General features: G+C 43.8%; 1 protein-coding gene across 1 annotated transcript in view; it reads left to right on the forward strand.

Moving 5' to 3' along the window:
• LOC143818086 (sushi, von Willebrand factor type A, EGF and pentraxin domain-containing protein 1-like) overlaps positions 1-18,445 on the forward strand; it is an 86,099-nt gene that overhangs the window by 24,975 nt on the left and 42,679 nt on the right. Inside the window, exon 3 of the mRNA XM_077299512.1 lies at positions 865-1,050. Within this exon, the coding sequence (XP_077155627.1) occupies positions 865-1,050 (186 nt within the window). The remainder of the gene's footprint in view (positions 1-864; positions 1,051-18,445) is intronic.

Consider the following 18,445-nt stretch of genomic DNA (forward strand, 5'->3'; position numbering starts at 1 on the left):
AAAGTGTTTTTTTTTTCCAAATTAACTACATTTATCACCATCTGGGGGCTCCACTGATTAGGAGGTAGGTCTAGTACATCTTGTCTTTGTCGTGCTCGAAAATTATGTTCACGTCCCCGCAGCTGCATGTCTCGTGGCTGTTCGACAGCCGCAACACATGCAAGGATTGCCTGTTAGACAATCCCTGAATGGGTTGCAAGTGTTTTACAGCCACGAGACATGCAGACGCAGAGACTCGAATATACTTTTCGTGCACGCCAAAGACACTCGGTCAGCATCTGGTCATGCTCATCACTAGAATCAGCCTAACAATACACTGGGCTATTAGAAAAAACGCGAGAACAGGTTGTATTTTGTATTATACAGGAAGAAAAAGATTTTTCCACCACCAGAAGCAGAACCGTAACAATGCAGTGACATGACAAGAATCTGCACAACTAATAATATACTAAATAGTTGCAAGTCAAATTTATGTAGGAGATAGCCAAGATGATTGTCTATAAAATGATGGTAGTCTCACATTCGAAGTTGTAGTGGATGGTGAGATATGGAGACGGAAATCAAAAGTTCAATTTTTTTTTACATTGTTACCATTTTGCTTGTCAGTGTATAAATGTTGTTTTATAAAAACACATAGAAGTCCCCCTAAGTATTTGCTATACCCATTTGCATTACAATTTGTTCCCTAATTATTATTTTAGTTCACTGATAAAACCCCCCAGAAAGGATATATGTAGAAAGTACAACTTGCTGGGTTGATGCAATGGATTAGTTACTTGACAACTAATATGTATGTACGCAACTTTAAAGTATACTGTTCTTGTCTTGTCACATTTTGACTGGATTGGTCATTTATCAAAACAGGTGCTTGTCCAAAGCCGCCACCTCTGGCATATGCTGCGCCCAATGCTGAAAATGATACCTACAATGAAGGGGACAAAGTAAATTATTCTTGTTCAGAAGGTTATAATTTCATTCCATCCATAAGTAATATTGCAACTTGTGATGCTGATGGAAGTTGGACTAAATTTCCAGAAGCCTTCTGTCGTAGTAAGTATACGGTTTGCTAAACACAGAACTACTGAGCTTCTTATTGTATTGCAGCTGTATTTGTCTTTTTCACACTTTTACAACTCACTGTGATACAATAATTTACTATCCATGCATCTGGTTGCATACATTGCAACTGAAAAAGAGAAAACATCACAATAAAATTTCAAATTCCGCTGCAGCTTCCGAGAGTACAACTGTTCTTGAGATTGTTCGGAGTCTGATCTGTTGGACTCCTTTCCCGTGGATAACTTACAATTTTGAGGAACATCTCAGAATTATTATAGTTGAAGCCAAAATTTGAAAAAGTCTTTGGGTATGTTTTGATGTGTTGGAGTAGGACATTTATGAAAAGCATTAAAAAAGAGAGGGTCTCTGTAACCGAATGCAATTTTCCATCTAGAAAAGCTTTTAGAATAACATATTCTTTTACAATTACGGTATTAGTGCAGGTAGACTGCATGGCTAGGGGCTACATTTTATACATCTGTGATAATGGGACTGAACGAAAACCTTGATCTCAATGACTGACAAGTGAGTCCCAATACTTTTGCACATATTGTGTAAGTCTCCCCAAGACCTCTCCAGCACAAGGCAACTGCTCACCTCTTCATGATGGTGTGGCCTAAGGCCATGTATAGAGTGCAATGTTTGGACCATCCACAGATCTTCTCACCTCAACTCATCAGCCCCATGTATGTTTATGAGGTTCAGTCCAGGTCAGAAGACTGATGATGAGTCTTGGCATTGTCCTCCATACAAAGGCCATGGATTACGGCTGTCAATCTTGACCTTAGGCTGCTTCACACCTGCATTCAGACATTATGTTTGCTTTTTCCGTTTTTAGAAACAGACAAATGGAATTAATGTTGGAGCTCAATCCTATGCATAACTGATATGAATGGAAGTAAGGGGACCCCATTGATTATTGTAGGGGTCTTCAGGGTTCCTCTATATATTTGTATTTAGAATGGAAGAAAAAGAGCATCGTGCAGAACATTGATTTTCTGTCCTTAAACTGAACATCTTAGAACCCAGATGCATCCCATAATCAGTTGGATCACACTGTTTCCCCTTGTATCAGATTTGTAGTGGATTCATTTTGAAAAATTTATTCTGTTTGTTTCTAAAAGCAGAACAGATGCCTGGCATTTCGGAATACAAGTGAGAAAGTAGACTATGATATTACATCCACAGTTTCCAAGCAACTTTTTAGCCAATATGTTGCTTGTACCATTGCACTTTGGTTTGGTTCTATTCCCATTATAACAATGCTACTCACTTGGGAGTGATAGGAGGTTTCATAAGAACAGTTTCTATTTAAAGTCCAGCTGGTTTATTTCAGTCCTCATAAGCCACATCACAGGAAAACTTAAATATGGCCTTTGTCCGGCATAAAGTAAAACATAAAGTAACAAATCCATACAATTGTGCTGATTAGCCTGTTATGGACCTGGTGGTTAGGAGCACCCGGAATGACCTGATGGTTAAAACGTAAAACCTGGGACAAGCTCTGAGGAGGTGGTAACTCTACTGACCGCAATCCCTAATCCTATCACACACACTAGAAATAGCCGTGGAGCGTACCTAACTCTCCCTAGATGCCTCTTCACAGCCTAAGAGCTAACTACCCCTAAAGATACAAATAGGAGCCTACCTTGCCTCAGAGAAATTCCCCAAAGTAAAGGTAGCCCCCCACAAATATTGACTGTGAGTTAAGAGGGAAGTGACAAACACAGGAATGAAACAGATTTTAGCAAAGGAGGCCGAATCTTCTCTAGAAAGACAGAGGATAGGAAAGGGAACTGTGCGGTCAGTATCAAAAATTACAAAAACCACGCAGAGTGTGCAAAAAGACCTCCACACCGACTCACGGTGTGGAGGCGCAACTCTGCACCCCCAAAGCTTCCAGCTAGCAAGGAAATATCATAATAGCAAGCTGGACTAGAAACATAGCAAGTACTGAGAAATATATTCAAAAACCAATGAACAACAATGAACTAGCAGGGACTTAGCTTCTGCTAGAGTAGACAGGTCCTCAGAGAAATCCAAGAGAGAACTGAACCAGTACTGAGACATTGACAGCTGGCATGAACTAACGATCTAAGCAGAGTTAAATAGGAAAGCCAGCAGAAGCAATAAGCGAGGGCAGCTGAGAAAGCCAACCTCAAAGATTAGCAGTTCCACTCAAAGCCACCAGAGGGTGTCCAAGGACAGAACTCACCAAAGTACCATTCAAGACCACAGGAGGGAGCCCGAGAACGGAATTCACAACAGTACCCCCCCCCTTGAGGAGGGGTCACCGAACCCTCACCAGAGCCCCCAGGCCGATCAGGACGAGCCAAATGAAAGGCACGAACCAAATCGGCAGCATGGACATCGGAGGCAACAACCCAGGAATTATCCTCCTGACTAGTGTTGAGCATTCCGATACCGCAAGTATCGGGTATCGGCCGATACTTGCGGGTATCGGAATTCCGATACCGAGATCCGATACTTTTGTGGTATCGGGAATCGGTATCGGGATTAATATCAATGTGTAAAATAAAGAATTAAAATAAAAAATAGGGATATACTCACCTCTCCGGCGGCTCCTGGACTTTACCGCCATAACCGGGAGCCGTTGTACCTAAGAATGCGCGCTTGCAGGGCCTTAGATGAGGTCACTGCGCTCTGATTGGTCCGTAGCGGTCGCGTGACCGCTACGCGACCAATCACAAAGCAGTGACATCACCTAAGGTCTTTCAAGCGCTTGAAATACCTTAGAAGACGTCACTGCTTTGTGATTGGTTGCGTAGCGGTCACGCGACCGCTACGCGACCAATCAGAAGCTGCGGACGTCTTCTAAGGTATTTCAAGCGCTTGAAAGACCTTAGGTGACGTCACTGCTTTGTGATTGGTCGCGTAGCGGTCACGCGACCACTACGGACCGATCAGAGCGCAGTGACCTCATCTAAGGCCCTTCAAGCACGCATTCTTAGGTACAACGGCTCCCGGTTACGGCGGTAAAGTCCAGGCTGCGTCGGAGGGTGAGTATATCCCTATTTTTTATTTTAATTCTTTCTTTTACACATTCATATGGATCCCAGGGCCTGAAGGAGAGTTTCCTCTCCTTCAGACCCTGGGAACCATCAGGGATACCGTCCGATACTTGAGTCCCATTGACTTGTATTGGTATCGGGTATCGGTATCGGATTAGATCCGATACTTTGCCGGTATCGGCCAATACTTTCCGATACCGATACTTTCAGGTATCGGACGGTATCGCTCAACACTACTCCTGACCATAACCCTTCCACTTAACTAGGTACTGAAGCTTCCGTCTCGAAATACGAGAATCCAAAATCTTCTCCATCACATACTCCAACTCCCCCTCAACCAACACCGGAGCAGGAGGATCAACGGAAGGAACCATAGGCGCCACAAATCTCCGCAACAACGACCTATGGAACACATTATGGATGGCAAAAGAAGCTGGAAGGGCCAAACGAAACGACACAGGATTGATAATTTCAGAAATCTTATAAGGACCAATGAAACGAGGCTTGAACTTAGGAGAAGAAACCTTCATAGGAACATAACGAGAAGACAACCAAACCAAATCCCTAACACGAAGTCGGGGACCAACACAGCGACGGCGGTTAGCAAAACGTTGCGCCTTCTCCTGAGACAACGTCAAGTTGTCCACCACGTGAGTCCAAATTCGCTGCAACCTGTCCACCACAGAATCCACACCAGGACAGTCAGAAGGCTCAACCTGCCCTGAAGAAAAACGAGGATGAAAACCAGAATTACAAAAAAAAGGCGAAACCAAAGTGGCCGAACTAGCCCGATTATTAAGGGCGAACTCGGCCAATGGCAAGAAGGTCACCCAATCATCCTGATCAGCAGAAACAAAGCATCTCAGATAGGTTTCCAAGGTCTGATTGGTTCGTTCGGTTTGGCCATTTGTCTGAGGATGGAACGCTGAAGAAAAAGACAAATCAATGCCCATCTTAGCACAAAAGGACCGCCAAAACCTAGAAAAACTGGGAACCTCTGTCAGACACAATGTTCTCTGGAATGCCATGCAAACGAACCACATGCTGAAAAAACAACGGAACCAAATCAGAGGATGAAGGTAATTTAGGCAAGGGTACCAAATGGACCATCTTAGAAAACCGATCACAAACCACCCAGATGACGGACATACTTTGAGAGACAGGAAGATCAGAAATAAAATCCATGGAAATATGCGTCCAGGGCCTCTTCGGGACGGCAACGGCAAAAGCAACCCACTGGCACGAGAACAGTAAGGCTTGGCCCAAGCACAAGTCCCACAGGACTGCACAAAAGAACACACATCCCGTGACAAGGAAGGCCACCAAAAGGACCTAGCAACCAAATCTCTGGTACCAAAAAATCCCAGGATGACCAGCCAATGCTGAACAATGAACCTCAGAAATAACTTTACTAGTCCATCTATCAGGTACAAACAGTTTCCCCACTGGACAGCGGTCCGGTCTATCAGCCTGAAACTCCTCCAGCACCCACCGCAAATCAGGGGAGATGGCAGACAGAATCACCCCCTCTTTGAGAATACCAGCCGGCTCAGGAACTCCCGGAGAATCAGGCAAAAAACTCCTAGAAAGGGCATCAGCCTTCACATTTTTAGATCCCGGAAGGTAAGAGACCACAAAATCGAAACGGGAGAAAAACAGCGACCATCGAGCCTGTCTAGGATTCAACCGCTTGGCAGACTCGAGGTAAGTCAGATTCTTGTGATCAGTCAAGACCACCACGTGATGTTTGGCTCCCTCTATCCAATGTCGCCACTCCTCGAATGCCCACTTCATAGCCAACAACTCCCGATTGCCGACATCATAATTACGCTCAGCAGGCGAAAACTTTCTAGAAAAGAAAGCACATGGCTTCATCAAAGAGCCATCAGAACTTCTCTGAGACAAAACAGCCCCTGCCCCAATCTCAGAAGCATCAACCTCGACCTGAAAAGGGAGCGAAACATCTGGCTGACGCAACACAGGGGCCGAAGTAAAACAACGTTTAAGCTCCTGAAAAGCCTCAACAGCCGCAGGGGGCCAATTCACCACATCAGCGCCTTTCTTCATCAAATCAGTCAAAGGCTTAACCACACTAGAAAAATTAGCGATGAAGCGACGGTAAAAATTAGCAAAGCCCAGAAACTTCTGAAGACTCTTCACAGATGTAGGTTGAGTCCAATCATAAATGGCCTGAACTTTAACAGGGTCCATCTCGACAGTAGAAGGGGAAAAAATGAAGCCCAAAAAGGAAACCTTCTGGACTCCAAAGAGGCATTTAGACCCCTTCACAAATAACGCATTAGCACGAAGGACCTGGAACACCATCCTGACCTGCCTCACATGAGACTCCCAATCATCCGAAAAGACCAAAATATCATCCAAATATACAATCATGAATAGTGTTGAGCATTCCGATACCGCAAGTATCGGGTATCGGCCGATACTTGCGGGTATCGGAATTCCGATACCGAGATCCGATACTTTTGTGGTATCGGGAATCAGTATCGGGATTAATATCAATGTGTAAAATAAAGAATTAAAATTAAAAATAGGGATATACTCACCTCTCCGGCGGCTCCTGGACTTTACCGCCGTAACCGGGAGCCGTTGTACCTAAGAATGCGCGCTTGAAGGGCCTTAGATGAGGTCACTGCGCTCTGATTGGTCCGTAGCGGTCGCGTGACCGCTACGCGACCAATCACAAAGCAGTGACGTCACCTAAGGTCTTTGAAGCGCTTGAAATACCTTAGAAGACGTCACTGCTTTGTGATTGGTCGCGTAGCGGTCACGCGACCGCTACGGACCAATCAGAGCGCAGTGACCTCATCTAAGGCCCTTCAAGCGCGCATTCTTAGGTACAACGGCTCCCGGTTACGGCGGTAAAGTCCAGGCTGCGTCGGAGGGTGAGTATATCCCTATTTTTTATTTTAATTCTTTCTTTTACACATTGATATGGATCCCAGGGCCTGAAGGAGAGTTTCCTCTCCTTCAGACCCTGGGAACCATACAGGATACCGTCCGATACTTGGTGTCCCATTGACTTGTATTGGTATCGGGTATCGGTATCGGATTAGATCCGATACTTTGCCGGTATCGGCCGATGCTTTCAAGTATCGGACGGTATCGCTCAACACTAATCATGAACCTATCCAGATACTTCCGGAAGATGTCGTGGATAAAGGACTGAAACACAGATGGAGCATTAGAAAGCCCGAGTGGCATCACCAGGTACTCAAAATGGCCCTCAGGCGTATTAAATGCCGTTTTCCATTCATCGCCCTGTTTAATATGCACAAGATTATATGCCCCTCGAAGGTCAATCTTGGTAAACCAACTAGCCCCCTTTATCCGAGCAAACAAATCAGACAGCAGAGTCAAGGGGTACTGAAATTTGACCGTGATTTTATTGATAAGGCGATAATCTATACAGGGTCTCAGAGAGCCATCCTTCTTGGCCACAAAAAAGAACCCTGCTCCCAACGGTGACGAAGACGGGCGAATATGCCCTTTCTCCAAGGACTCCTTTACATAACTCCGCATAGCGGCATGTTCTGGCACAGATAAATTGAAAAGTCGGCCCTTAGGGAATTTACTACCAGGAATCAAATTAATAGCGCAATCACAGTCCCTATGAGGAGGTAGGGCACTGGACTTGGGCTCATCAAATACATCTTGGTAATCCGACAAAAACTCAGGGACTTCAGAAGGAGTGGAAAAAGAAATTGTCATCAAAGGAACATCACTATGTATCCCCTGACAACCCCAACTAGACACAGACATTGATTTCCAATCCAGCACTGGATTATGAACCTGTAACCATGGCAAACCCAACACGACAACATCATACAAATTATGCAACACCAAAAAACAAATATTTTCCTGATGTGCGGGAGCCATGCACATGGTCAGCTGAGTCCAGTACTGAGGTTTATTCTTGGCCAATGGCGTAGCATCAATCCCCCTTAAGGGAATAGGACTCTGCAAAGGCTCTAAGGAAAAACCACAGCGCCTGGCAAACTCCAAGTCCATCAAGTTCAGGGCAGCGCCCGAATCCACAAATGCCATAACAGAGTAGGATGACAATGAGCAAATCAGAGTAACAGACAAGAGAAATTTAGGCTGTACAGTACTAACGGTGACAGACCCAGCGAACCTCCTAGTACGCTTAGGACAATCAGAAATAGCATGAGTGGAGTCACCACAGTAAAAACACAGCCTATTCTGACGTCTGTGTTCTTGCCGTTCAGCTCTGGTCAAAGTCCTATCACATTTCATAGGCTCAGGCCTCTGCTCAGAGGACACCGCCAAATGGTGCACAACTTTGCGCTCACGCAAACGCCGATCAATCTGAATGGCCAAAGACATTGATTCATTCAGACCAGCAGGCGTGGGGAACCCCACCATAACATCTTTAAGGGCTTCAGAAAGACCCTTTCTGAAAATTGCTGCCAGGGCACACTCATTCCATTGTGTAAGCACAGACCACTTTCTAAACTTCTGGCAATATACTTCTGCTTCATCCTGACCCTGACATAGAGCCAGCAAGATATTTTCTGCCTGATCCACAGAATTTGGTTCATCATAAAGCAATCCGAGCGCTAGAAAAAATGCATCCACATTAAGCAATGCAGGATTTCCTGGCTCAAGGGAGAATGCCCAGTCCTGCGGGTCACCATGCAACAAAGAAATAACAATCTTTACTTGCTGAATGGGGTCACCAGAGGAGCGGGGTTTCAGAGCAAGAAACAGTCTGCAATTATTTTTGAAATTCCAAAATTTAGATCTATCCCCAGAAAACAAATCAGGAATTGGAATTCTAGGCTCTAACATCGGATTCTGAACTACATAATCTTGAATACCTTGTACCCTTGCAGCGAGTTGATCCACACAAGAGGACAAACCTTGAATATCCATATCTACACCTGAATCCTGAACCACCCAGAGGTTAAGGGGAAAAGAAAGGCAAAACAAGCTGCAAAGAAAAAAAAATTGACTCAGAACTTCTCTTATCCCTCTTTTGAGATGCATTAACACTTTGTCGGCCAGCTGTACTGTTATGGACCTGGTGGTTAGGAGCACCCGGAATGACCTGATGGTTAAAACGTAAAACCTGGGACAAGCTCTGAGGAGGTGGTAACTCTGCTGACCGCAATCCCTAATCCTATCACACACACTAGAAATAGCCGTGGAGCGTACCTAACTCTCCCTAGATGCCTCTTCACAGCCTAAGAGCTAACTACCCCTAAAGATAGAAATAGGAGCCTACCTTGCCTCAGAGAAATTCCCCAAAGTAAAAGTAGCCCCCCACAAATATTGACTGTGAGTTAAGAGGGAAGTGACAAACACAGGAATGAAACCGATTTTAGCAAAGGAGGCCGAATCTTCTCTAGAAAGACAGAGGATAGGAAAGGGAACTGTGCGGTCAGTATTAAAAACTACAAAAACCACGCAGAGTGTGCAAAAAGACCTCCACACCGACTCACGGTGTGGAGGCGCAACTCTGCACCCCCAGAGCTTCCAGCTAGCAAGGAAATATCATAATAGCAAGCTGGACTAGAAACATAGCAAGTACTGAGAAATATATTCAAAAACCAATGAACAACAATGAACTAGCAGGGACTTAGCTTCTGCTGGAGTAGACAGGTCCTCAGAGAAATCCAAGAGAGAACTGAACCGGTACTGAGACATTGACAGCTGGCATGAACTAACGATCTCAGCAGAGTTAAATAGGAAAGCCAGCAGAAGCAATAAGCGATGGCAGCTGAGAAAGCCAACCTCAAAGATCAGCAGTTCCACTCAAAGCCACCAGAGGGTGTCCAAGGACAGAACTCACCAAAGTACCATTCAAGACCACAGGAGGGAGCGCGAGAACGGAATTCACAACATTAGCCTATCTGGCTTAGAGTCCAGCTTCTTTGTCCTTTAGCAAAGGACTCAATCCAGGAGAGCTGCACTCTTCCATACACACAAACATGTCTGAGACAAACAAGTCTCATTTTTCAAAGTGAACCACTCACAGGGTAGAGAAATGGTGAGCAGCCATCTCTCCCAACTCTTTAGCTGCTCACAATCAAACTGTCATGGCTGATTAACCCCTTTTGGTCTTATACATGTTAAAGTATTACTCCAGGATAATCTCCCATCCACTAGGTGTCCTACATCCATCTTACACCATGTATAATCACTGATTTGACTGTGTTGTTACATGGGACTGCAGGTTTCCTATACATTATGTGTGCTCAAAGAGTTATCACTGTGTTACATACAAGTGCAGGTGACATCTACTACATTGTTCTCGGAGAGTTATCACAATCTGTGATGTTACATAGTACTGCAGGTAACATCTACTACATTATCTGTACTCAGTTATCACGGTGTTATCTGTTATGTTACATGGGACTGCAGGTAGCATCTACTACATTATCTGTGCTCATTTATTACTGTGTTATCTGTGGTGTTACATAGGCCTGTAGTTGACTTCTACTACATTATCACATCACATCACAATCCTTGGACTGGCAGTCGGGTCTCCTGACATGAGCATGACAGCTGCATAGAAACATATGCTGTCACGCTCAGGTCAGGAGAGCCGACGGCCAGTCCAAGGATTGTGAGGCGATCCTCACATGATTAATATGGTAGTCTGATTTCACCCTAACAGGATTATGAGTTAGGGGCCTACTCGGATGTGCCTCCCTCCATGCTCAACCCCTAGCTTCGCATCTGCCACAATCAACAAGTTGTCACCTATTCCATAGATAGGTGATTACTTGTTTTCACCAGATAACCCATCATGGATAGCATCTTCTGTATCTATTGTTAAGCACACACATATACTGTACATGAGGCTTGTGCCTAACTGAGGCATGCCAGTTTGCTATGCAGTATAACCTAGACTGTTTTCAGCATTGTACTTGTTAGTTCTAACAGTGTTTTCAGGAAAATGTGACCTGGATCAGTTATATCCCAAAAACAGGGATTTGTCCAAAGCCTAAAAATTTGTCATATGCTGTGCCCAATGCTGACAAAGAAGTCTACCAGGTAGGAGACAATGTCATATATTCCTGTTTACCCAATTATAACTACATCTCAGCCTTAAATAATGTTTCAACGGGCAGCACGGTGGCGCAGTGGTTAGCACAGCATCCTTGCAGTGCTGGAGTCCTGGGTTCTAATCCCACCTTGGACAACATCTGCAAAGAGTTTGTATGTTCTCTCTGTGTTTGTGTGGGTTTCCTCTGGGCACTCTGGTTTCCTCCCACATTCCAAAGACATACTGATAGGGAATTTAGATTGTGAGCCCCATCGGGGACAGTGATGATGATAATGTGTACAAACTGTAAAGCGCTGCGTAATATGTTAGTGCTATATAAAGATTATTATTATTTCAACCTGTGGAGAAAATTAAACATGGTCAACATTTCAGAAGATCTTCTGTAAAAGTAATTCATATTTATTTATTATATGGTACAGTAAAATACAAAACAACAGAACGGAGTATACAAGTCCCAATACGCATTTTATTTAAAAATTGTATAATTTTATTTATATTATCAAAATATATAATTCAAACTGAGTAGTCAAATATAAATACAATACATATAAATAACAGGATTAGTGGAGGAGGAAACACTATAATAGTGGCGGAGCGGATGACAACACCTATCACATCATATCACAAGGACTGCTATTGTGGGAGCCATAGTATGAAAAAAAAAAAAAAAAAAAAGTTGCAACAGTGCAGGTTATATCACTAGCTAAAGTGCCATAGTGCCTACAGGACTCATCACCTCATATCATATAAAGCAGCTTACCCATTAGGTCTGAGATGTCTCACCACGCTCCACACACCACCCCCCTGGGCCAGTACCTGGCTCGCAATCTAATACCTAGGGGCCTACGGGTCCAGATCTTCCCTTCGTTTACAGTGGATGATGAAGTATTTAAAGGAAAATGGGAGGATCTGGCCACCAAATGCTCTAGGGGGTTTATTGAATTGTTGATGGGATTGGACGAGACTAAATTGGGAGAAATTGAGAGGGATATTGATACCCTCCAATCCCAAATCAAGGATGACCTGACATCAGAGGCCTTGGAGAAATTGAATGGAGACTTAGACAAAGATTTTTTAAGGTGGGAACAGGAGATTGGTGCAGTTAAAACCAAAAAACTACAGAGGGATAACTCTGATTACCAAGACAATAAAGTGTACCGGTGGAGAAATAACAATAAAAGGGGTCGCCCGTACTCTCAGTCCCGATCCGGCTCTATCTCATCCGTAACTTCTATTGATGAATCAAGTATTATATCTGATCACTCAAGGAATAAGCAGCCAGCCAGAAAGATACAACCGGGCAGAGTTGCCAAGAAACGAAATTTTAATAAGAATAAATTTTCACCAACAGGGATATATGACTGCAAATCCAAATCCTCTGACTTGGAGGTAATCAATTTATCATCCCATCATCTCTCCCAAACACAGGTGGAACTGTTGAAATTGGGTTTAAATTTTGTACCCTGTAATAACTTTGACTTTTTTACAGTCCTAAAAGATACCCATCTCTTTTGTCGTAAGTTGATACTTAAGAAGCTATATAGTCAAAGGGATTCCAATCAAGATCTACCTGTGGATGCGGAACGTGAAGCCTTGGAGGCATTGGAAGATCTTTTGAGGGAGCAGGAGTCTGAACTTCCAGGTAAATTTCCCCTGTCGGTTGTGTCCAGATCCTCCTCATTCCCTCCCTTGTCTCTCTGTCCACAAGTTGAGATCTTCTGTAGACTTGTAACGGAGGATCTCAAGAAGATATCAAAATTTAGATGTAATGACAATCTTACACAGACACAGAGGAGAGCTCTGAAGGAATTACAATCATTGGATTCAGTGGTTTTTAAACCAGCAGACAAGGGAGGGAATGTGGTTATCTGGCCAACCGACAAATACGAGAAGGAGGCATTTCGACAGTTGAGGAACAAAACCACTTACTGTGTGTTGCCCCACAGCCCTTTACAATCCTTCACTAATGAATTAGAGGTGATTCTATCCTATGCTGGGGAGTCAGGGATTATTCCAAAGAAGGTCCTTGATGGCCTGCTTCCAAAATTTCCAAAGATAGCCACCTTCTACTTACTGCCGAAGGTGCACAAAGACGCTGTTAATCCCCCTGGCAGACCGATTGTCTCTGGCATGGGAGGGTTGTGCGATAATGTGTGTAAATTTATTGACTACTATCTAAAACCACTCGTGGAAACGCTCCCCTCCTATGTCAGAGACACTACGGATGTTCTAACAAGGGTCGATGGCCTGTCCCTCGAGGCGGGTATGCTTCTGGTTACCATCGATATCGAATCATTATACACGTCAATTCGACACAGCGATGGGTTAAGGGCGGCACGCTTCTTTCTTGAGACAACCAACTGGGATGGACATTTTTCGGAATTTATTTTAGAATTATTGGAATTTATTTTGAAGCACAATTTTTTTGTATTTAAGGATAAATTTTTTTTACAGTTACAAGGTACTGCAATGGGCGCGGCATGTGCCCCGTCTTATGCTAATCTATTTTTGGGGTACTGGGAAAGAACCATCTTCCAGGGCGACGGGGCACATGCCGCGGACCAGGTGGTGGGCTGGTTTCGTTACATCGATGATGTACTTATGATCTGGAACGGTGACGAGACCAGCCTGACCCAGTTCATGCAGTACCTTAATCAAAATTGTTTTAATTTGAAGTTTACCTATTGCTGGCACAAAACTCGGATTAATTTTTTGGATATCACTCTTTGTGTTGCCGCAGATGGCTCTATTGAGACGGACCTCTATCGCAAAGAGACGGCCGTCAATTCTTTACTTCATGCCTCTTCAGCACATAACTACTCAACTATTAAGGCCATCCCAGTTGGTCAGTTCTTGAGGAATAGGCGTGTCTGCTCCACCGAGGCCCGCTTTGAGGGACAGTCCGCGACTCTTTCGGACAGATTCAAGGCCAGGGGGTACAGTCGTCGGTGCATCAAGGCAGGTTATAGACGGGCGAAACAGACCCGGAGAGAGGATCTGTTGGTACCATCTAAAAAGACCAACAAAGCACGGGATCCTGAGATACGGTTTATTTCCACAGCAAATTGCCGGTGGGATCGGATCCGTGATATTTTGACCAAACATTGGTCGGTCTTAATGACGGATAATGTTCTGGCGAAACATTTGTCTCCAGCCCCATGTATGGTACAGCGCAGGGGAAGAAATCTTAAAGACAGTCTGGTGAAAAGCCATTATGTGGCAAAATGTGATACCTTCTTGGCGAAAATAAATCCCAGACTGGGTTGCTTCCCCTGCGGGTCATGTGTCGCGTGTCCTAATATCCTTAGATGTGGGACCTTTTTATCATCTGATGGGAGCAGGGAATATACAATTCGTGATTATATTTCATGCAATTCCACCCATGTGGTATATTACGCTACATGTCCCTGCTCCCTGATTTATATCGGTCTCACATCTAGGGAACTGAAGGTTAGGACGCGCGAGCATGTTCGTGACATTCTGGCTGCAAAAGAAACAAAGGATATATCAACTTTGAAAACCCTACCTAGGCATTTCCGCATGTACCACGGGTCTGATCCCACCGGTCTAAAAGTGAGGGGAATTGATAGGATTCATGGCGGCATCAGGGGTGGCAATCTGAAGCAACTGCTTGCACAATGTGAATGCAGGTGGATTGCCACCCTTGACACCATGTCCCCCAAGGGACTTAATGAACAATTGAGTTTTGTTCCATTTTTATGACACGCCTTTCCCACCTCTTATGTGCGATTGCTGTTCCACCACGACTTCGTCCTCATTGGTAATACTTTTGTGCTGTCCCAGCACTCAGTACAATTCTGACTATTGTTGTTTATCCTCTTTCCAGATGATTCCTTTCTGTGTTTTTAAGTTTTATTCTAATAAGTTTGTTCTCTTGTCTTTAGTTTTTATTAGTATGGGACGCTGCCGCAATGTGACCTGTTATGCGATCTCTCACCGGATTCGCCTGAGACCTTCTATGAATGAAACCGGATTTCAACTTTATTATTTTGTTATTTTTTATTTTTTATTTTCATTTTATTTTATTTATTTTCTTTATTATTTGATGTGTTTATTTTTCTTCGTTATTATTATATTAGATATCGTTCTTGTATTATTTTTTTCGTATTATTCAATTACTCATATATATTTATATATTCATATTCATATATATATTCATTATTGATTATTTGTCTTATTATATCTTTATATTTTTTTCTATTATTATTTATGCATACTATTTATTAGTATTATATATTTACTATTTTTTTATTCCTGCTGTGTTGCATTTATATGTATGTGTACACGTCTGTAATTACTTATGTATTCACATATGAATTTATGTTTAGTTTTTGTATATCACTTATCATGTTTTCTGATGGGCCCCTGTCATAGTGCACACTGTTATGTTTTCACCAAGTATGAGTTCCTATTTAGTATAGCAGGAGGGGTTGTATGATCTCCATTAATGACATTTCACTATTTTAATCGTGCTTATGCACGTTATATCTCACCATTATAATATAGCGATTCCCATGGTTATCCATGGGTGGGTTTTGGATTTATTTATGTAGGCAGTCACTTTGTTTACAGCACTTTAAGCACTTTTCTTGTGGTCCCCGATATGGTGATCTGGGGAGTTAAACTATGTAATTCACAGCAGACTTAGTAGTATTACTTACTTTGCGGTGATTCGTGCTTCTGATGGTCTCTGGTCAAAGACTTTCTTTTATTTACTCACATGTTACTTTGTAACATACTGGATATCATTTAGAAAATGGCGGCCGCCATGGACTTCGGTGGGAGGGTCTCAGGCTGTGCGCACACGTGCTCTAGAGTCTATGCACCTGACTTCCTGGGCGGTTATCATTAGATGCCGCACACACACCATGTGACGTCACTGAGCGGTTTTCCGCCCCCTGTGTGTGCGGCTCTGACGACCGCCGGGTATGATGGATCTGGACCTTGGACACATGTGCGCCGATGCGCTTGATGAGACTTCCTGTATGCGCCCTATTTTAACCGGTGAGAGAGTGAGCTAGCAACAAACCCCTTTTTGAGAAAGCGACCGCGAAACGTGCGTCAAGGGGGTGGTGTGTGGAGCGTGGTGAGACATCTCAGACCTAATGGGTAAGCTGCTTTATATGATATGAGGTGATGAGTCCTGTAGGCACTATGGCACTTTAGCTAGTGATATAACCTGCACTGTTGCAACTTTTTTTTTTTTTTCATACTATGGCTCCCACAATAGCAGTCCTTGTGATATGATGTGATAGGTGTTGTCATCCGCTCCGCCACTATTATAGTGTTTCCTCCTCCACTAATCCTGTTATTTATATGTATTGTATTTATATTTGATTACTCAGTTTGAATTATATATTTTGATAATATAAATAAAATTATAAAATTTTTAAATAAAATGCGTATTGGGACTTGTATACTCCGTTCTGTTGTTTTGTATTTATTGGGGAGTTTCCTAGACTGTCCTATTGTTTCGGACAGAAATATTGGGAGAGATATAACAATCCTTGTCTCTCGGCCACGCATATGTATTAATTTTTGTGAGTTTTGTATACAGTAAAATACAGTACAGGTCATTTATTGCCCCGTTTAGACAGGTCAACCAGAATACTATGCACACAGAACGATCATTAATATGATCATTCTGCATACATAGAATAGACACCATTTTATTGATAGCCCATAGCCTGTTTATAAAGGACAACTCAACAAAAACGTGTTTTGTTCATTCTTCTGATGGGTGCGGCCAGTTAGATGACTGATGGTTGAGAACAAGTGTGTTAGGAGTCTCCCATTCTTCTCCAGCCACAGTGGAGTCTGCTCAGCAGAGACGTTGGTCCCAGTGTCTTGCTCAGTCCCACTCTGTGCATAGGGTTACTACTGTGTTTCCAGCTTCTGCCATTGAAGCCAGTGCTGGGCAGCGGCGAGCAGACGCTTTTGGGACTAAGTCCTGCTTTTCCCCTTCTGGGCATGCCCAGTGCAAGATCTCCCGTTGGAGATCGAGGGTCACGTGCTCAGATACTGCAGCAGATCCCATTGGTCCTCCAGGAAGGTCCTGAAGGTGCTCAACTTCTGTGGCAGCTTCCCATTGGTCCTTTTTTGGAAGGTCCTGTTCATGCTGCAGCTATATAAGCTTCGCATGACCGAACGACCATGGGCTAGTGTAAACTTGTAAACGTGTGTGTGTTGATGTGTGAAAGTCGTTAATTATCCCCTCCCTTGTGTATGACTGCTCGCGTAAGGTGGATGATTGCTATCTAGTGCCCGACTTAGCCATCAGCACGTGACACACAATACAGCGTCTAACTGCTGTGACCGCCAGTGCGGCGCCGTGCGCTTTCACAGCGCTTTCCTGACCCAAACCTGGGTGGTTAGTGGCATCCGCCAGTGCGGCACCGCACGCACTCTCGTGCATCTTTATTATTTCTTTCACTCTGACACCCCAGTTGCGGTGTCGAGCGCAAGAGGTCTATATAAACTCAAATCCTGTGTCTTGGGATTGAGCTCTGAGACTCCTTGCTTGCGCTCTTGGTGCGGTACTGCGGCCCTGTGACGCAACAGGGTTCGCTTCCTTCACACAGGGTGAAGTTTACCCGTGTGTGTATCCACATTGTACCGCCTGTTGTGAATTCTGCTCTTGGGCTCCCTCCGGTGGTTGTAAGTGGTAGCGCTGCTGTCTCTGAATCACAGCAGTTATCAGGTGTGTTCACTTTTTGCAATTCTGACTGGGCTATTTAGTCTTGCTTGACCCTTTAGTCAGTGCAAGTTGTCCATTGTTCCTGGAGGATTTACATCCTTGCCTGGTCTCTCCTGCTTTGCTGTTCATTTCAACAAAGATAAGTTCTGGCCTTGATTTTGCTGTCCACATGCTGTGGCCTATTGTTCAGTTCTTTTCCATGTTTTTGTCTTGTCCAGCTTGGTCTGTATAAGGATTTGTTTAGCCAAGCTGGTATCTCTGGAGATGCAGATATACCCTCCATATCTCTAGTTAGCTGTGGAGATTTTGTATTTTCTGTGGTGGATTTTCTAGTGTTTTTATACTGACCGCATAGTACTCTGTCCTATCCTTTCTATTTAGCTAGAAGTGGCCTCCTTTGCTAAAATCTGATTTCAGTCTGCGCATGTTATTTCCCTCTCCTCTCACAGTCAATATTTGTGGGGGGCTGCCTATCCTTTGGGAATTTTCTCTGAGGCAAGATAGTTTTCACTTTTCTATCTCTAGGGGTAATTAGTCCTCCGGCTGTGTCGAGATGTCTAGGGAGCGCTAGGTACATTCCAC

The sequence above is a fragment of the Ranitomeya variabilis genome, chromosome 3 (assembly GCF_051348905.1).
Source record: "Ranitomeya variabilis isolate aRanVar5 chromosome 3, aRanVar5.hap1, whole genome shotgun sequence".
In the NCBI taxonomy this organism is placed as follows: Eukaryota; Metazoa; Chordata; class Amphibia; order Anura; family Dendrobatidae; genus Ranitomeya; species Ranitomeya variabilis.